Source organism: Taudactylus pleione, unplaced genomic scaffold, assembly GCF_031769625.1.
Source record: "Taudactylus pleione unplaced genomic scaffold, aTauple2 ptg001238l, whole genome shotgun sequence".
NCBI classification, from domain to species: Eukaryota; Metazoa; Chordata; class Amphibia; order Anura; family Myobatrachidae; genus Taudactylus; species Taudactylus pleione.
Window position 1 is genome coordinate 373,633 of NW_028285638.1, and position 21,734 is coordinate 395,366.

Consider the following 21,734-nt stretch of genomic DNA (forward strand, 5'->3'; position numbering starts at 1 on the left):
TATACAGAGAGAATCTCCCTCCTTACACTTACTGTGATTACCTGTATATATATATATATATATATACACATATATTCCCCATACCTCTGAGCACTGGGTGATGATGTATGTGTCTGACCATAAATGATACAGATAATCACTATATACGTCTCCCATCACACAGCTGGTCAGTGCTGAGGGGTTATTGGCCCTGGTTAGACCAGGCTTTATATCCTCTTTCTGTTACGTTCTGTGTATTTCCTGACTTATTGCGCTATACAGATAACACCTCGGTCATTTCTTACTGACACTATTACAGGTTACGCTTTATTATTAGTAGGGTGAGTGCCCCAAATATATAGAGAGAACTTTCTGCTTCTGTTGTTACCTGTATAATGATAATGCAGCACCAGAGTCTGCTCCAGCTGTATTATAGTAACAAAAAGTTCTGCTCCACCTGTATTAGACCAACATTGGGGTCTGCTCTACCTGTATATACATAGTGTAGCACTAGAGGCTGCTCCAGCTGTATTATAGTAACACCAGGGTCTGTTACACCTGTATTATGTAGAACACTGGTGTCTGATATACCTGTATGATAATAATGAGGCACCACAGTCTGCTCCCCCTGTATAATAACAATAAATACCATCACCTGCTGCTTATTCCTGCTGGGACCGTCACCCGGAAGCTGCAGTTATAGAAGAAGACACGCCCCTCTATATAACCACGCCCCTCTCTCCTCCGTGTAGCTATGGCTACTGTCTTCCCCGCCCCTCTAATCGAAGTGACCGCCCTCCTCTCTTTCCCCTCAGGGCGGTGATTGGCAGCAGCGAGTATCCAATTAGGCTGCACAAAGTAGGAGAGACGTCCTGTAACTAGCAACCAGCTTCATCACTAGAGTAACAATTTCATAGTCTAATGGTGTCCTCATGTACGGTGACCGGCGGCCATATTCTTATAGTCTCCCAGTCACAGAGCAGAGTGGGCGGGGCCACAGGGGCTTTAGCTGCCATTTTGTCCTAGACATTCCTGACACAGCCAAAGCCAGGTAACGTGTCCTGTATATAATATATATTATATTATTATTATATAGGGGGAGAGGGGACTGTACAGTGATATATGAGGGGGAATAACTCAGCTCCCAGCACACACTGACATGTGGTATTATTATTATATAGGGGAGAGGGAACTGTACAGTGATATATGAGGAGGAGTAACACAGCTCCCGGCACACACTGAAATGTTGTATTATTATATAGGGGGGAGAGCGGACTGTACAGTGATATATGAGGAGTAACAGCTCCCGGCACACACTGAAATGTGGTATTATTATTATATAGGGTAGAGGGGATCGTACAGTGATATATGAGGAGGAATAACACAGCTCCCAGCACTTACTGATATGTGGTATTATTATATAGGGGGGAGAGCGGACTGTACAGTGATATATGAGGAGTAACAGCTCCCGGCACACACTGAAATGTGGTATTATTATTATATAGGGGGGAGAGCGCACTATACAGTGATATATGAGGGGGAATAACACAGCTCCCAGCACACACTGATATGTGGTATTATTATTATATAGGGGGAGAGGGGACCGTACAGTGATATATGAGGGGGAATAACACAGCTCCCAGCACACACTGAAATGTGGTATTATTATTATATAGGGGGAGAGGGGACTGTACAGTGTAATATGAGGAGGAATAACACAGCTCCCAGCACATACTGATATGTGGTATTATTATTCTATAGGGGGGAGGGGACTGTACAGTGATATATGAGGGGGAATAACAGCTCCAGTCACACACTGATATGTGATGTTATTATTATATAGGGGAGAGGGTACTGTACAGTGATATATGAGGGGGAATAACACAGCTCCCAGCACTCACTGATATGTGTCGTCCCCCCCGCAGCCTCTAACAGTAGGTGTTCCCCAAGGTTCTGTTCTTGGACCACTCATATTCTCCCTCTATACTTCCTCACTAGGTGATCTCATCAGCTCTTTTGACCTCCATTATCATCTTTATGCTGATGATACTCAAATCTACCTTTCCTCCCCTGATCTCTCTCCCTCTCTTCTGACTCGATTCTCCAACTGTCTCTCTGCTATCTCTTCCTGGATGTCCCAGCGATTTCTTAAACTTAATATGTCTAAGACAGAGCTGATCGTCTTCCCACCCTCCTATATAACCTCACTTCCCACTATTTCTTTATCAATTGATGGAATAATTATCTCATCTAGTCCCAAGGTGCACTGTCTTGGAGTTATCCTGGACTCATCCCTCTCCTTCAAACCACATATCCAGAACCTTTCACAGTCCTGTCATTTCCATCTCAAAAATATTTCTAAGATCAGACCTTATCTCACCCAGGATGCTACTAAAACCCTCATACACTCACTGGTCATCTCCAGATTGGACTACTGTAACCTCCTCCTATCTGGCCTCCCAAATCCCATCTCTCTCCTCTCCAGTCTATTCTTAATGCTGCTGCACGGCTTATCTTCCTCTCCAAACGCTCTACATCTGCCTCCCCTCTCCTACAAGCCCTCCACTGGCTCCCCTTCCCTTTTAGAACCCAATTTAAGGTTCTCACGCTCACTTACAAAGCCCTCACCCAATCTTCTCCCATATATATCTCTGATCTCATCTCCCTTCACTCTCCTCTCCGCTCTCTTCGTTCAACTAATGCACGCCGCCTTTCATGCCAGCTGATTACTTCCTCCCACTCCCGCCTCCAAGACTTTGTCCGCACTGCTCGCCACCTCTGGAACTCTCTCCCTCTCCCCATCAGACTCTCCACCTCTTTGCAATCCTTCAAATGGGCTCTTAAGACCCACTACTTCATCAAAGCCTTCCAGCTATCATTCTAACTCCCTGCTACATGCTCCTTCTTCCCCATCTGTGTCACCCCTGTTTCTCTTCCCCTCCCTTTTAGACTGTAAGCTCTTGCGAGCAGGGCCCTCTACCCTCTTGTGCTTTTCCCTACTTTAGTTTTATCTACTTCTTACTCACCACTAAGGCAACTAACACTTGGTTGCTTATGCTCTGTTGCTTATCTGGGTGTTATGGTCGCTAATGTAGCAATATATATTATCCATGGCCTGATCCTGTAGTGTATTGTTCTGTAAGTCGCTTGTCTACAACTTGTTATGTACTTTGTAAGGCGCTGCAGAACATTTGTGTCGCCATATAAATGATAATAATAATATGTGGCATTATTATTATATAGGGGAGAGGGGACTGTACAGTGATATATGTGGGGGAATAACACAGCTCCCAGCACACACTGATATGTGGTATTATTATTATATAGGGGAGAGGGGACTGTACAGTGATATATGAGGGGGAAATAACACCACTCCAGGCACACACTGATATGTGGTATTATTATATAGGGGAGAAGGGACTGTACACACTGATATGTGGTATTATTATTATATAGGTGGAGAAGGGACTGTACAGTGCTATATGAGGGGGGAATAACACAGCTCCCAGCACACACTGATATGTGGTATTATTATTATATAGGGGAGAGGGGACGTACAGTGATATATGATGGGAATAACACAGCTCCCAGCACACACTGATATGTGGTATTATTATATAGGGGAGAGGGGACTATACAGTGATATATGAGGGGGAATAACACAGCTCCCAGCACTCACTTATATGTGGTATTATTATATAGGGGAGAGGGGTGTGACTGGACGCCTTTCGTCTAGGCCGGCCCTGGTCATGGGTTAGCGCTTTTGGACTCCCACTCACCGTCAGTGACCACCTGTCACTGACTACGCCGTGGGCATTTACTGAAGCTGACACCACCAAACTCTACCATCGGCGTTTGGAACCTATTTTTACGTACAATCAGGCTCCTACCTCGACACCTGGAACCGCTTCTGCTGCGTATGCGTCGACTAACTGCGTACACACCTCCTGTTTGGTGTCGGCTGTTCCCACCTGATCCCCCGCAATAGACCAGGTCTCGACGGTAGCTTGGCAGAGGGCTTGAACTTGGAGATGCTGAGCTCTTACCCAGAACAGCAGGAGAACGGAATAGCGTTTCGGTGCAATTCTGTTGGTCGCAGGATTAAGGCAATTGAAGTAAAGGCAAACGGTGTTTTATTGCTCAATGTCTTAAAGAAGACTCAACCTTCCGAATGAAGGGGTACATTACATTGCATACAGGAATCTTATCAGCAGTTCTTCTCCACAAAGGATTTTCAGAGATGTACACATACAGGGCTCACAGTCCCTCTTTTTATATCATTCTTACAACATCACAGGGGGCAAATCCGCCCTGTCTTCCTCTCAACCAATCATGATTCCTCAGAAAATATAATATTACATTTTCAAAGGAGTCACCCAAACCTAAACAAAACTGATTTATCATATAGTAATAACTGTCTCCTAAAATGTTGATATAACATTTCACAGGAAATAGCAAATAACATTCATCCTTTGATACATTTATTACACTGTGACAACAGCTTTGGTCTTCCTGCAATAATCATGAAAAACAAACACGATATGTGGTATTATTATTATATTGGGGGGAGGGGACCGTACAGTGATAAATGAGGGGGAATAACAGCTCCCAGCACACACTGTTATGTGGTATTATTATTATTTAGGGAGAGGGGACTGTACAGTGATATATGAGGGGGAATAACACAGCTCCCAGCACACACTGATATGTGGTATTAATATATAGGGGAGAAGGGATCATACAGTGATATATGAGGGGGAATAACACAGCTCCCAGCACACACTGATATGTGGTATTATTATTATATAGGGGGAGGGGACCGTACAGTGATATATGAGGGGTAATAACAGCTCTCAGCACACACTGATATGTTGTATTAATTTAGTTTTCATTCTAGGTCCAGCAAGGGGTATGGCACTCGAGTGCTCGCCTGCAAAGGGGGTATAATGAGTCCCCTGTTCATCACTCTTGGGGATTTTCCCAGCTAGGCTGACCCTAAGCTCTCCTTTCTCTGTGAATATTCACCAGCGCTGCACCACAATTTTTCCCACCCGAGGGACACTGCAGTCCGCAGGTGGGAACACCACCTGGCATGTTGTTTTAGCAGTTTGCCAACAGGGTGCTACCATAGGGGCAGAGTGTATTCTGCCCTTTGAAATCGAGCAGGTCGCCCACTAAAACAGCCTAGCCAGAACACTATATTATTAATATTTAGAGGATAAGGGACTACAGTGATATATAAGGGGGATTAAATCAGCTGTTAACACAGACTGATATGTTGTAATAATATAAAGAGCTGTGGGAACTGTTTAGTGATACTTCAGTGTGGAAAAACAGATCTCACCACACACTTATATGTGGTAGTATTATTATATAAGGGAGAAAGGACATGACGGAACAGTTTTTTAACTCAAGTGCGAAAAATGCAACCTTGCTGTGTCAAACGGCAGAAGGTAATGGCATCTTACTGTACAGAGGGAGTGGCCTGTGGAGACCTACACTATATAGGTGGAGCTGCCGGTAGTGTCCTACTATACAGGGGGAGCGGCCTGTGGTGTCTTATACAATGGTAGCAGCCTGCACAGGGGGATCGGCATGTTTTGTCCAACACTATATAGGGGGAGCAGCCTGTGATGTCCTACTATATAGGGACAGCAGCCTGTGGTGTCCTACTATACAGGGGGAGCATCCAGTGGTATCCTACTATGCAGGGGAAGCAGTCTGTGTCATCTGTTGCACTCTACTGTACAGGTGGAGCATCCTGTGTCATTCTACTATACAGGGGGAGCAACCTGTGGTGCCTTCCTATACAGGGGAATCAGCTTGTTGCACTCTACTATACAGGGGGATGGCCTGTGGTGTCCTACTATACAGGGTAAGCTGCCTGTGTTACCTTACTATACTGGGCGAGTGGCCTGTGGTGTCCTACTATACACTGGGAGTGGCCTTCGATGTCCTACTTTACAGGTGGAGCGGACTGCGGTGTCTTATACAGTTAGAGCAGCCTGCGGTGTCTTATACAGTTAGAGCAGCCTGCGGTGTGTCGTCCTATACAGGAGGAGCAGCCTGCAGTGTCCTACTATACAGGGAGAGCAGCCTGTGGTGTCCCACTATACAGGGGAAGCAGCCCTTCTTTACTGTTACAAGTGGCCTGTGGTGTCCTACTATACAGTGGGAGCAGCCTGCAGTGTCCTACTATACAGGGAGAGTGGCCTTTGGTACCTATTGTGGCCTGTTGCGCTTTACTATTCAGGGGGAACATCCCGTGCTGTTCTTCTATAAAGGGTGAGTGGCCTGTGGTGCCTTATCATACAGAGGGAGCAGTCTGTGGTGTCCTATTATACAAGGGAGTGGCCTGTTGATCTCTACTAAACCGTGGTAGCGGCCTATGATGTCCTACTATGCAGTATGAGCAGCCTGCAGTGTTCTACACTATACAGGGGGTGCGGCCTGTGGTGTCCTACTATACAGGGTTATCGGCGTGTGGTGTCCTTGTTTACAGGGGATTGTCTGTTGAATCCTACTATACAGGGGGTGCAGCACCTTGTATCCTATTATACGGGGGGAGCATCATGTGGTGTCCTACTATACAAGAGAAGCAGCCTGTGGTGTCCTACTATACAGGGAGTTCATCCTGTGGTGTCCTGTTATTTTTATTATACAGAGGGAGCAGCCTGTAGTGTCCTGTTATAGCTGCAGAGTAATAATAACAGTAATGAGTGGTCAGGGAATAACACATAATAAATATAACATGTATGTACTGTATATAGCATATGATACATAACAGGAGCTGGTGAAGGATGTGTGAGAAGGACACAGACCGGCCATGTAACAAAGGGCTGCACTCCCTGAGCTGAGACTGTCTCTCAGGACGTCTTGTTATCCTGAGTAATAGAGAGTCTCTCAGAGACAGCCAGTGGCTGTGACAGTCCCCAGATCCTCAGAGTGTCACTGATTATCCCCCAGGACATGTCTCACCCCACCCTACGCTGCACACACACGGCCGGCAGGCTGGTCACACATGTAACATACATCTGAGGTGCGGTCATTTGTCATTTCATCATTTGTGCAGAGTGACTGATGGGATTCTGTATTGTGTAACCCTTTGTGTGTCCCCTGGGCTGCCTGCTGTCCTATCCCTGTGTTATTAACCTCTTCTGTTCCCCTCCCCTGTGTTACTGACACCTCTGTACAGCTGTTACACCCCCTGTTGTGTGCTCTGTATTCCTACGTTACTTCCCCTCTCCCCATATCTGCACCCCTTCTGCTCTCCTGTGTACTCTCCCCTCACACCCCTCTTACCTGTATGACCTCAGTATAGTCACAGATTCTCTCCGGTTCTGGAATAAATGTAAAACAAAAGTAAAAAATCCCCAAATCCCTTATTCATGTGTTTGTACAAGATTCACGTGGAGTAAATTGCACCAAATCTGTGTCTGGGAGGAATAAGACCCCCGGCCAGGAGAGGAGCATTGGTGTAACCTTATGCAGTACAGCGTTGTGTGACGGCCTCTGAGGAGCCTTATGGGGCTGGGTCACAGGAACCTCTGACAGACACTGACCAGGGCTCTATGGCTGGGGGGAAAGGGGAGACTTACTGGTCACTCAGTGTTACATGTCTGACTGTGTTATGTGTGTTCTCTGTGATGTGTATTATATTTATTCTATTTATTCCTAGATAATCCTGCTGTGAGGAACCAGAGTCTTTACTACACGTCACACTTTCTGTATTCTCACTGATTCACTGAGGATGGACAAGGTTGAAAGTCACAGGACTGAGAGGATCTTACATCTCACCCTGGAGATCATCTACGAGCTGACTGGGGAGGTGAGGGGATCTGGGGGTGTCACATGACATCACTTATATCTATAGTAATAATACAGGGACATGCCTGGGGAGTCAAGGGGATCTGGGAGTGTCACAGTGACATCACTTATATCTATAGTAATAATACAGGGACATGACTGGGGAGGTGAGGGGATCTGGGAGTGTCACAGTGACATCACTTATATCTATAGTAATAATACAGAGACATGACTGGGGAGATGAGGGGTTCTGGGAGTGTCACAGTGACATCACTTATATCTATAGTAATAATACAGGGACATGATTGTGGAGGTGAGAGGGTCTGAGCGTGTCACAGTGACATCACTTATATCTATAGTAATAATACAGAGACATGACTGGGGAGATGAGGGGGTCTGGGAGTGTCACAGTGACATCACTTATATCTATAGTAATAATACAGGGCCATGATTGTGGAGGCGAGAGGGTCTGGGAGTGTCATAGTGACATCACATATCTATACTAATGATACAGGGTCATGACTGGGGAGGGGATCTGAGAGTGTCACAGTGACATCACTTATATCTATAGTAATAATACAGGGACATGACTGGGGAGGTGAGAGGATCTGGGAGTGTCACAGTGACATCACTTATATCTATAGTAATAATACAGGGACATGACTGGGGAGGTGCTGGGATCCGGGAGTGTCACAGTGACATCACATATCTATATTATTAAGCGAGCAGCAGGAAGCTGGTCTCAGATATTAGTATCAGTCGGGCTCAAATGGGCTGTCAAGACCCACTATTTCATCAAAGCCTTCCAACTCTCATCTTAACTTGCTGCTACATGCTCCTTCCTTCTTGTCTACCCCATCTGTGTCAGACCTGTTTGTCTGACCCTCCCCTTTAGAATGTAAGCTCTTGTAAGCAGGACCCTCTACCCTCTTGTGCTTCTCCGTTCTCGACTTTCATCTACTTCTTACTCCCCACTAGGGCACCTAACGCTTGGTTGCTTTGCTCTGTTGCTTATCTGGGTGTTATGGTCTCAAATGTAGAACTGTATATTATTGTATGTATGTCCTGTATTGTATTGTACTGTAAGTCACTCTTCAACCTATTTGTTTATGTACTTTGTAAGGCGCTGCAGAACACTTGTGGCGCCATATACATAACCGATAATAATAATCAGTCCCACAGTCCTCACTGGAGTTGGGAATTATTATATGCTCACAGTATGTTGTTTTCTTTCTGTCACTGACACAAAGATGTTGGAGCTGCAGGAGATACTATATACGCTACACTTTCCTGTATATAAGAGATTGTTATAATACTTGCTTTAGTGAAATAGAGTCTTCTTGTATATTATGTAAAGTGATCACCTAAATAATCATCCCCATTTAGGTGGCGTTTAATTGACCTCATTGATGTCTCCCCCAATACACAGGATTACATAGTAGTGAAAAAGACATACGGTGAGTGTGAGACACCCAGCAGCCATCCCCGTGTGTCAGGAGGACTGAGCAGGACCCAGAGCTCCATAACGGTGCCTCCACCTCACTCACTGATACATGAGAGACACAATGAGCAGAAGATGCTGGAACTCACCAACAAAAACATGCAGCTGCTGACTGGAGAGGTGACTGCTGGGAATGGGACATTATAGAGTAACACCAGGGGATGTGTCTGGGTGATGACTGGAGAGGTGACTGCTGGGAATGGGACATTGTACAGTAACACCAGGGGATGTGTCTGGGTGATGACTGGAGAGGTGACTGCTGGGAATGGGACATTGTACAGTAACACCAGGGGATGTGTCTGGGTGATGACTGGAGAGGTGATTGCTGGGAATGGGACATTGTACAGTAACACCAGGGGATGTGTCTGGGTGATGACTGGAGAGGTGACTGCTGGGAATGGGACATTGTACAGTAACACCAGGGGATGTGTCTGGGTGATGACTGGAGAGGTGACTGCTGGGAATGGGACATTATACAGTAACACCAGGGGATGTGTCTGGGTGATGACTGGAGAGGTGACTGCTGGGAAGGGGACATTGTACAGTAACACCAGGGGATGTGTCTGGGTGATGACTGGAGAGGTGACTGCTGGGAAGGGGCCATTGTACAGTAACACCAGGGGATGTGTCTGGGTGATGACTGGAGAGGTGACTGCTGGGAAGGGGACATTATACAGTAACACCAGTGGATGTGTCTGGGTGATGACCGGAGAGGTGACTGCTGGGAATGGGACATTGTACAGTAATACCAGGGGATGTGTCTGGGTGATGACTGGAGAGGTGACTGCTGGGAAGGGGATATTGTACAGCAACACCAGGGGATGTGTCTGGGTGATGACTGGAGAGGTGACTGCTGGGAAGGGTACATTGTTCAGTAACACCAGGGGAAGTGTCTGGGTGGTGTCTGTATCATTGTGTGTGTCAGGTTCCTATAAGGTGTCAGGATGTCTCTGTCTATGTCTCCATGCAGGAGGGGGAATACAAGGACGTGATGATGGAGAATCACCGGCCCCTCACATCACTGGGTAAGAGGAGACTGTAATTTATTGTACAGAGGAGAGCAGGTATGGGGACCACCTACAGTCAGGTGCATCAGATTGGCCTCTATTCACCACCACAATGGCTTTGAAATGAAACAAACAAGATGTGCTTTAACTGCAGACTTTCAAATTTAATTTGAGGGTAATTACATCCAAATCAGGTGAACGGTATAGGAATTACAACGGTTTCTATATGTGCCTCCCACTTTTTAAGGGGCCGAAAGTAATGGGATTAACTAAACAATCCTAAATCTAACTTTCACTTTTTAATACTTTGTTGCAAATCTTTTGCAAGCAATTACACCCTGAAGTCTGGAACGCATAGACATCACCAGACGCTGTGTTTCATCCCTGGTGATGCTCTGCCAGGCGTCTACTGCAAATGTCTTCAGTTCCTGCTTGTTCGTGGGGCATTTTCCCTTCAGTTTTGTCTTCATCAAGTGAAATGCATGCTCAATCGGATTCAGGTCAGGGGACTGACTTGGCCATTGCATAATATTCCACTTTTTAGCCTTAAAAAACTCTTTGGTTGCTTTTGCAGTATGCTTCGGGTCATTGTCCATCTGCACTGTGAAGCGCCGTCCAATGAGTTCTGAAGCATTTGACTGAATGAGCATATAATATTGCCCGAAACACTTCAGAATTCATTCTGCTGCTTTTGTAAGCAGTCACATCATCAATAAATACAAGGGAACTAGTTCCATTGGCAGCCATACATGCCCACGCCATGACACTACCACCACCATGCCTCACTGGTGTGGTGGTATGTTTTGGATCATGAGCAGTTCCTTTCCTTCTCCATACTCTTCTCTTCCCATCACTCTGGTACAAGTTGATCTTTGTCTCATCTGTCCATAGGATGTTGTTCCAGAACTGTAATAGCTTTTTTAAATGTTGTTTGGCAAACTCTAATGTGGTCTTCCTGTTTTTGAGGCTCACCAATGGTTTGGTGAACCGTCTATATTCACTCTTGTGAAGTCTTCTCTTGATTGTTGACACATATACACCTACCTCCTGGAGAGTGTTCTTGATTTGGCCAACTTTTGTGAAGGGGTTTTTCTTCACCAGGGAATAATTCTTCTGTCATCCACCACAGTTGTTTTCCGTGGTCTTCCGGGTCTTTTGGTGTTGCTGAGCTCTCCGGTGCGTTCTTTCTTTTTAAGAATGTTCCAAACAGTTGATTTGGCCACACCTAATGTTTTTGCTATCTCTCTGATGGGTTTGTTTTGATTTTTCAGCCTACTGATGACTTGCTTCATTGATAGTGACAGCTCTTTGGATCTCATATTGAGAGTCGACAGCAACTGATTCCAAATGCAAATGTCACACCTAGAATCAACTCCAGACCTTTTACCTGCTTAATTGATAATGAAATAACGAGGGAATAGCCCACACCTGTCCATGAAATAGGTTTTGAGTTGATAGTTCCATTAATTTTAGCCCCTTAAAAAGTGGGAGGCACATATAGAAACCGTTGTAATTCCTACACTGTTCACCTGATTTGGATGTAATTACCCTCAAATTAAATCTGAAAGTCTGCAGTTAAAGCACATCTTGTTTGTTTCATTTCAAAGCCATTGTGGTGGTGAATAGAGGCCAAAATCTGAAAATTCTGTCAATGTCCCAATATTTATGCACCTGACTGTATATATACACATCACCTGATAATCACATATATACAATTTACTCAGTCACTGTGTGTCTCCTACAGATGGACCCAGTAACAGAAATACCTCAGAGAGATGTCCCCATCCTCTTTATTCACAGGAATGTACAGAGGAGAATCACAGGACCCCACAGGAGCATCTGGTAGCTGGGATTTAGGTTCTCACCAATATACCACAGTGACTTTATATGATCCGTAGATAAGCTGTGGGTGTCTTATTAACCAGAATACTTCTAATTAATGTGATTTAATGAAATTGCATTTTTCAATTGTTGCTATATTGTTTTGTGGCTTACTTAGGGTGATAGTCTGGCTGATATAAAGGCAGAAGATATAGAGGGAGAAGAAGAGACTTATGTGACTGATATGAAGGCAGAAGATATAGAGGGAGAAGAAGAGACGTATGTGACTGATAATAAGGCAGAAGATATAGAGGGAGAAGAAGAGACGTATGTGACTGATAATAAGGCAGAAGATATAGAGGGAGAAGAAGAGATGTATGTGACTGATAATAAGGCAGAAGATATAGAGGGAGAAGAAGAGACGTATGTGACTGATAATAAGGCAGAAGATATAGAGGGAGAAGAAGAGACGTATGTGACTGATAATAAGGCAGAAGATATAGAGGGAAAAGAGACGTATGTGACTGATATGAAGGCAGAAGATATAGAGGGAGAAGAGGCGTATGTGACTGATAATAAGGCAGAAGATATAGAGGGAGAAGAAGAGACGTATGTGACTGATAATAAGGCAGAAGATATAGAGGGAGAAGAAGAGACGTATGTGACTGATAATAAGGCAGAAGATATAGAGCGAGAAGAAGAGACGTATGTGACTGATAATAAGGCAGAAGATACAGAGGGAGAAGAAGAGACGTATGTGACTGATATAAAGGCAGAAGATATAGAGGGAGAAGAAGAGACGTATGTGACTGATAATAAGGCAGAAGATATAGAGGGAGAAGAAGAGACGTATGTGACTGATAATAAGGCAGAAGATATAGAGGGAGAAGAAGAGACGTATGTGACTGATATGAAGGCAGAAGATATAGAGGGAGAAGAGGCGTATGTGACTGATAATAAGGCAGAAGATATAGAGGGAGAAGAAGAGACGTATGTGACTGATAATAAGGCAGAAGATATAGAGGGAGAAGAAGAGACGTATGTGACTGATAATAAGGCAGAAGATATAGAGCGAGAAGAAGAGACGTATGTGACTGATAATAAGGCAGAAGATATAGAGGGAGAAGAGGCGTATGTGACTGATAATAAGGCAGAAGATATAGAGGGAGAAGAAGAGACGTATGTGACTGATATGAAGGCAGAAGATATAGAGGGAGAAGAAGAGACGTATGTGACTGATATGAAGGCAGAAGATATAGAAGGAGAAGAAGAGATGTATGTGATGAGTGATCAGCAGTGTAAGGAGGAGGAAAGCCCTACCAATATCGGCACAGGTGAGTAATAAACACCTATTACAGAAAAGAGTCACTACAACAATATCTTAACCTACACCAGTGTTGGCTAACCTTGACATTCCAGCTGTTGTGGAACTATATATCCCAGCATGCCCTGCCACAGTTTTAGCATGCCCTAATAGCAAAATGTAGCAGTGCATGCTGGGTTATGTAGTTCCATAGCAGCTGGAGTGTCAAGGTTAGCCAACACTGACCTACACCCTCCTCTGTCAGTTCAAAAGTAATGAGGAAAAAGTATCTGCCCAGTGGTGGAGGCAGGAGCCATCGGTATGCAGTCGGAAAACCTGCAGCCTTAATACTGACAGCCGGCTTCCCGGCTGCTTTATCCCGGCGTGGGATAATGACCGGCGTCTATATCTAGACGCCTGTAATTTTCCCGATGTCGGGAGATAGGCGCCCGGCATCCCGATCGAAGAGATGCCGGGCGCCGCAAGCGGACAGCCACGGGGGGGGAGGTTTAGTGTTAGGTTTAGGGCCCACCGGGTCGGGACTTAGGGTCAGGCACCCCCCCGGGAGGGTTAGGGTTAGGCTAGGTTAAGGGGGGGTTAGGGTTAGGCACCCCCCCCGAGGGACTTAGGTTTAGGCAGCGGGGAAGGGGGGATTAGGCACTTAGAGGGGGGATTAGGGTTAGGCACTTGGGGGGGAGGTTAGGATTAGGCACCCCTAAGGAGGGTTAGGGTTAGGGGGTTAGGTTAGTTTATACTTACCTTAGGGATGATAGGGATTTCCAGCGCTGTCGGGCTCTGCTGATCTGTCGGGCTGACGCTGCCGGGAATCGAACTTCCGGCCATGCGGCAGCAGGGATTCCATACCGATTCCGAGCCATCAGCCCCTATCATACTCCTGCTCTCCCCCTCACATCAAGTCACTGTGTGTAAGCAGCCTAGAGATCTGACCAGTCTCCTCCCCACACTCTCTGGTGTATCTCATACATCAGGACTCATCAGTCCCTATTATACTCCTGCTCTCCCCCTCACATCATGTCACTGTGCCCAGAGATCTGACTAGTCTCCCCCGCCACACTCTCTGGTGTATCTCATACATCAGGAGCCATCACCCCCTGTTATACTCCTGCTCTCCCCCTCACATCATGTCACTGTGTGTTACCAGCCCAAAGATCTGATCAGTCTCCTCCCCCCCCACACTCTCTGGTGTATCCCATACATAAGGAACCATCAGCCCATATTATACTTCTGCTCTCCTCCTCACATCATGTCACTGTGTGTTACCAGCCCAGAGATCTGACCAGTCTCCTCCCCACAATCTCTGTTGTATCTCATACATCAGGAGCCATCAGCCCCTATTATACTCCTGCTCTCCCCCTCACATCATGTCACTGTGTGTCACCAGCCCAGAGATCTGACCAGTCTCCTCCCCACACTCTCTGGTGTGTCTCATACATCAGGAGCCATCAGCGCCTATTATACTCCTGCTCTCCCCCTCACATCATGTTACTGTGTGTTACCAGCCTAGAGATCTGACCAGTCTCCTCCCCACACACCATCTGGTGTATCTCATACATCAGCCCCTATTACACTTTTTCTCTCCCCCTCACATCATGTCACTGTGTGTTACCAGCCCAAAGATCTGATCAGTCTCCTCCCCCCCCACACTCTCTGGTGTATCCCATACATAAGGAACCATCAGCCCATATTATACTCCTGCTCTCCTCCTCACATCATGTCACTGTGTGTTACCAGCCCAGAGATCTGACCAGTCTCCTCCCCACACTCTCTGTTGTATCTCATACATCAGGAGCCATCAGCCCCTATTATACTCCTGCTCTCCCCCTCACATCATGTCACTGTGTGTTACCAGCCCAGAGATCTGACCAGTCTCCTCCATACACTCTCTGGTGTATCTTGTACATCAGTAGCCATCAGCCCCTATTATACTCCTGCTCTCCCCCTCACATCATGTCACTGTGTGTCACCAGCCCAGAGATCTGACCAGTCTCCTCCCCACACTCTCTGGTGTGTCTCATACATCAGGAGCCATCAGCGCCTATTATACTCCTGCTCTCCCCCTCACATCATGTCACTGTGTGTTACCAGCCTAGAGATCTGACCAGTCTCCTCCCCACACACCATCTGGTGTATCTCATACATCAGCCCCTATTACACTTTTTCTCTCCTCCTCACATCATGTCACTGTGTTTTACCAGCTCCGAGATATTAGTTTCCTCCTCACATTGGGCGGAATTCAGTTCAACGCGAATTGAATTCGATTCAGTGCTCTGTTATGTCTGAGAATGCGGTTCTCACAACTTTACCTGGGTGTTTAGGCACGAGAACTGGCATTCTCTGACTAAAGTGCCAGGCACGCAGCTATTAGCGCCACGCTAAGCAGTAAAACAGCTGACCGCCAGGCACTTTTTTCTGATTTTTTATTGCAACCCAAGGTGGGTGCGAGAAGACATCTTTAGCCCACTCAAACACCGCATTGAATAGTTTCGGGAGCTCCTTCCCACAGCTATTCAACATCACACTGAATTGAATTCCCCCCATTGTCTCAAAAATAAATAGTGTGTCATATAAATAGTTGGTGTGAATCAGAGCCATACACTCAACATTGAAACAGTCAAACATTAAACAAAATATAGTAACAAGAAGTGACTAACACAGTCATTATATGAATGTATGCAATGACAGATAACGGACATACAGTATAGATAAATCTGTATACAAACCCGAACTGAAGCAGATTAAAAAGAAGCGTATAGACAGTAACTGTAATATAAGGGAAGTCAGTCACGTGTTGGAACCGTATGCTATAGAGGAAACAAAGGGAACTCATTAGACAATATTACATTCACAAACCAGGAGAAAAGCGGCAATGTGATATTATTGGCGATAACCATACCGTAGGGCATGTTAGAGCGAGTCACATACTCTAACGTCTAGGGGGAGCGTATCTGCGTAACTCTCGCATGTATCAAAGAACCTAGAGGACCGCTCTTCCTTATCTAATGTGATTCCAAGGTAGTCCATGATAAATATGTGGAAGTTTCTCTTTAAATACAGGGTCGGAGGGACTGTGCTAATTCTACACTGCAATATGGCCTTCCCTGCAGCAGCACTAATAATTACATGCAATATGGCCTTCCCTGCGGCAGCACTAATAATTACATGTAATACGGCCTTCCCTGCGGCAGCACTAATAATTACATGTAATACGGCCTTCCCTGCGGCAGCACTAATAATTACATGTAATACGGCCTTCCCTGCGGCAGCACTAATAATTACATGTAATACGGCCTTCCCTGCGGCAGCACTAATAATTACATGTAATGTGGCCTTCCCTGCGGCAGCACTAATAATTACATGTAATACGGCCTTCCCTGTGGCAGCACTAATAATTACATGTAATACGGCCTTCCCTGCGGCAGCACGAATAATTACATGTAATGTGGCCTTCCCTGCATCAGCACTAATAATTACATGTAATACGGCCTTCCCTGCGCAACACTAATAATTACATGTAATACGGCCTTCCCTGCGGCAGCACTAATAATTACATGTAATATGGCCTTCCCTGCGGCAGCACTGATAATTACATGTAATACGGCCTTCCCTGCGGCAGCACTAATAATTACATGTAATATGGCCTTCCCTGCGGCAGCACTAATAATTACATGTAATATGGCCTTCCCTGCGGCAGCACTAATAATTACATGTAATACGGCCTTCCCTGCGGCAGTACTAATAATTACATGTAATACGGCCTTCCCTGCGGCAGCACTAATAATTACATGTAATAAGGTCTTCCCTGCGGCAGCACTAATAATTACATGTAATATGGCCTTCCCTGCGGCAGCACTAATAATTACACGTAATATGGCCTTCCCTGCGGCAGCACTAATAATTACACGTAATACGGCCTTCCCTGCAGCATTAATAATTACACGTAATACGGCCTTCCCTGCGGCAGCACTAATGATTACATGTAATACGGCCTTCCCTGCGGCAGCACTAATAATTACATGTAATACGGCCTTCCCTGCGGCAGCACTAATAATTACATGTAATACGGCCTTCTCTGCGGCAGCACTAATAATGACATGTAATACGGCCTTCCCTGCGGCAGCACTAATAATGACATGTAATACGGCCTTCCCTGCGGCAGCACTAATAATTACATGTAATACGGCCTTCCCTGCGGCAGCACTAATAATTACATGTAATACGGCCTTCCCTGCGCCAGCACTAATAATTACATGTAATACGGCCTTCGCTGCGGAAGCACTAATAATTACATGTAATATGGCCTTCCCTGCGGCAGCACTAATAATTACATGTAATGTGGCCTTCCCTGCGGCAGCACTAATAATTACATGTAATACGGCCTTCCCTGCGGCAGCACTAATAATTTCATGTAATACGGCCTTCCCTGCGGCAGCACTAATAATTACATGTAATATGGCCTTCCCTGCGGCAGCACTAATAATTACATGTAATACGGCCTTACCTGCGGCAGCACTAATAATTACATGTAATATGGTCTTCCCTGCGGCAGCACTAATAATTACATGTAATACGGCCTTCCCTGCGGCAGCACTAATAATTACATGTAATACGACCTTCCCTGCGACAGCACTAATAATTACATGTGTATGTTATATAGCCTTCCCTGCGGAAGCACTAATAATTACATGTAAGGTGGCCTTCCCTGCGGCAGCACTAATAATTACATGTTATGTGGCTTTCCCTGCTGCAGCACTAAAAATTACATGTAATATGGTCTTCCCTGTGGCAGCACTAATAATTACATGTAAGGTGGCCTTCCCTGCGGCAGCACTAATAATTACATGTTATGTGGCTTTCCCTGCTGCAGCACTAATAATTACATGTAATATGGTCTTCCCTGTGGCAGCACTAATAATTACATGTAATATGGCCTTCCCTGCGGCAGCACTAATAATTACATGTAATATGGTCTTCCCTGCGGCAGCACTAATAATTACATGTAATATGGCCTCATGACCCTCTCTGACGTCTCCAAAAAAAGGGCCAAGTCGCCCCAATGCTTAAGGTTGTCATCTAAATTATTTGCCCAGGACACTTCCAATAATGTCTTAAAGTTCTCAGACTTCGACAGATAATCTGGGAAACACTAAAGGAGGTCAGTCGCCATGGAAGCAGCAATGCCATAACCTAAACCTAATGGGGGCATGATTAGAAACTATGATGTTCACCAATACCCACCGATCGCACCTGAGAAACTGAGTGTTTCTCCTCTAAACCGTAATCTGTGCGAGTCAGGGAGTGATGAGATCTACTAAGGGGGGTAAATGATCTGTCAAGTTGTGTAATCCCAACAGATCACTTAATTGAAACGTAGTTATAAGACCATGAATATGGTGCCACGAGTGAGCTTTTAGGCGTGAAACAGGAGGGAACCTGTCAATATTAGGTTCGTCCACTGTATTAAAATTGCAAGGTAGTATCAGAGTATATAATGTTCATCGAGCTAAAAGTTGGGACAATTTAGAAAACAAATTCACTAGGAGAAATATTGGGAGCACAGATGTTCACCAATGTACATTTATTACTTTCCATCTCCACATCCACAACCAGAAAACGGCCCATGGGATCAGAAACCCAATCCAGTATCATATGGCGTAAATCATGAAAGACTATAGCCACTCCATGTGATTTGTACCTATAAGAGGCTGATAAACATTCCCCAGTCCAGTATCATATAGCATAATCATGATGACAGACACTCCATGTGATTTGTACCTGTAAGAGGCTGATAACATTCCCCAATCCATTATCATATAGCGTAATCATGATGAAAGACTATAGCCACTCCATGTGATTTGTACCTATAATAGGCTTATAAACATTCCCCAATCCAGTATCATATAGCGTAATCATGATGACAGACTATAGCCACTCCATGTGATTTGTGCCTATAAGAGGCTGATAAACATTCCCCAATCCAGTATCATATACCGTAATCATGATGAAAGACTATAGCCACTCCATGTGATTTGTACCTATAAGAGACTGATCCACCTCCCAGTCTGCTGGATTTAGGTAGGTTGATTCATCTACAAATATACCAGAGCTGGGTGGCTTGTGACTGTACATCTTCATTTTATCTATTTGATAGTAATTCTAGAACTTTTAATCATAGATTTTATTTGAAAAAAATAAACTTGTCATAGAGGAAACATTCATATTACAATGTATTTATCTTATTTCCAGCACATGGATGTAACAGCAGGAATGTCTCAGAGGAATTTTCCATGTTATCTCCAAATTGTGAAATAGAAGGCAGTGACATTGCACGAAATTCTCCATGTGACAGCCCCATTATACACCCAGCACATCACAGTGTAGATGTGTCATCTCATCCCTCTACTCATGAGGACTGTTCTCCTGATAACTCTGATGTTGGAAATTATGGAACAGCTTTGAGAGTAGATAAAATATTCCCCTGTTCTATAAATGATAAATGTTTTAAACACGAATCACAGCTTATTGTACATAAGGAAAGTCACACAGGTGAGAAACCATTTCCATGCTCTGAGTGTGGGAAATGGTTTACATGCAAATCACACCTTGTTACACATCAGAGAAGTCACACAGGTGAGAAACCATTCCCATACTCTGAGTGGGGGAAATGTTCTGCAGACAAATCAGCTCTTTTTACACAAAGAAGTTACACAGGTGAGAAACCACATCCATGCTCTGAGTGTGGGAAATGTTTTACATATAAATCACATCTTGTTATACATCAGAGAAGTCACACAGGTGAGAAACCATTTCCATGCTCTGAGTGTGGGAAATGGTTTACATGCATATCACACCTTGTTAGACATCAGAGCAGTCACACGGGTGAGAAACCATTTCCATGCTCTGAGTGTGGGAAATGTTTTGCAATGAAATTATCTCTTGTTAGACATCAGAGAAGTCACACAGGTGAGAAACCATTTTCATGCTCTGAGTGTGGGAAATGTTTTGCAGACAAATCATCTCTTGTTAAACACCAGAGACGTCACACAGTTGAGAAACCATTTCCATGCCTTGTGTGTGGGAAATGTTTTATAAACAAAGCAAATCTTGTTACACATGAAAAAATTCACAAGATAAATGTAATGTCCATGAACTCGTAGACCTGAAATCGGTTTGTAACAATATTCTAAAGCTGGCCACACATCTAAAGATTATCTGTCCAACCAGCCAACTAGTTGATTGGTTGGAATTAAAATCTGGTAAGGTATGAAAGCAAATGACAATCAGCAATTTTCTCCCAAATGCCAGAAAATGGACAAAAACTGATGTTTGAACAAATTGTTTAGATCAAACATTTAACAAACTTGTCTGAACGACCATTTTCATCTGTTTTCTGGCATTTAGGAGCAAATTACTGATCATCATTTACTCCCATATGTTACCAGATTTTCATTCCAACTAGTTGGCTGGTTGGACAGATAATCTTTAGATGTGTGGCCAGTTTAAGTGTTTCAAAGGTGAGGAATGTTCTGTACAAAAATGAATGTTATATAGATAAATCAGATCTTGTTAGACATGAGAGAAGTCACAGGTGAGATTTCTATGTCCTGAATATCACCCATTATACATGTAATACAATTGCAGTTATACATAAAATATTGCCTGAGATTCCTCAGAAATGGTTTGTCTTTAGTTTAGACCACATTGTGTTTATACACTAAGGGGCTTATTTACAGGTGGACACCAACATTTTTTTCTCATACATACAACATGCTAGCAAGAAAATGTATATTTCCATATGTAGAGTAAAATACTCTTTGGGATGCAGTACACCTGATGGACATGTACTGTATATAAGCGTTAGGTGTGTGAGTCTGTATGCAATGCGGAAGGTGCATTACACTTATTAAATACATTATTGTATACAAATAGGGTAATGCAGTCAGATGCACAAGTGTGGATATCTTATTAGTAACAGAGAAAGTCGCTGTGAAGATACGGGGTTCTCTCAATCGCCCAGACACGGAGCAGATAAAACCACAGGCACAGAAATAGGTAATATGCAAAGGCAAGAGGTAAATAAAGCAAACAGGCAATATGCAAGTAGCAGTCCAGACAGAGGCAATCCCAGTAGAGAGGATAAAGTTCCAGGACAAGTCCATGGAAGAGCTAACCACGCTGTTTCACCCAGGAAAACTACCACAGATCACACAGCAGTGATAGCCTATAAGTCCACACAGGACTGGTGATGCATTCCACTAAGCACCTTGGGAGAACAATACCTCTTAGCCAAAGTCAATGA

General features: G+C 44.5%; 2 protein-coding genes across 2 annotated transcripts in view; one reads left to right on the forward strand and one right to left on the reverse strand.

Annotated features, from left to right (window-relative positions):
* LOC148450974 (uncharacterized) overlaps positions 1-717 on the reverse strand; it is a 93,566-nt gene extending 92,849 nt beyond the window's left edge. The window contains exon 1 of the mRNA XM_088462426.1: positions 635-717. The gene's annotated coding sequence lies outside the window, so the exon portion shown is untranslated. The remainder of the gene's footprint in view (positions 1-634) is intronic.
* Positions 718-951: 234 nt separating this feature from the next.
* LOC148450976 (uncharacterized) lies at positions 952-20,626 on the forward strand. Its single transcript, XM_088462427.1, has 8 exons — positions 952-1,030; positions 7,658-7,807; positions 9,215-9,406; positions 10,257-10,311; positions 12,038-12,135; positions 12,293-12,445; positions 13,172-13,448; positions 19,682-20,626. Exons 2-8 carry the CDS (start codon positions 7,730-7,732, stop codon positions 20,590-20,592), a joined length of 1,764 nt encoding a protein of 587 aa, XP_088318553.1. The 5' UTR covers positions 952-1,030; positions 7,658-7,729; the 3' UTR covers positions 20,593-20,626.
* Positions 20,627-21,734: the final 1,108 nt, after the last annotated feature.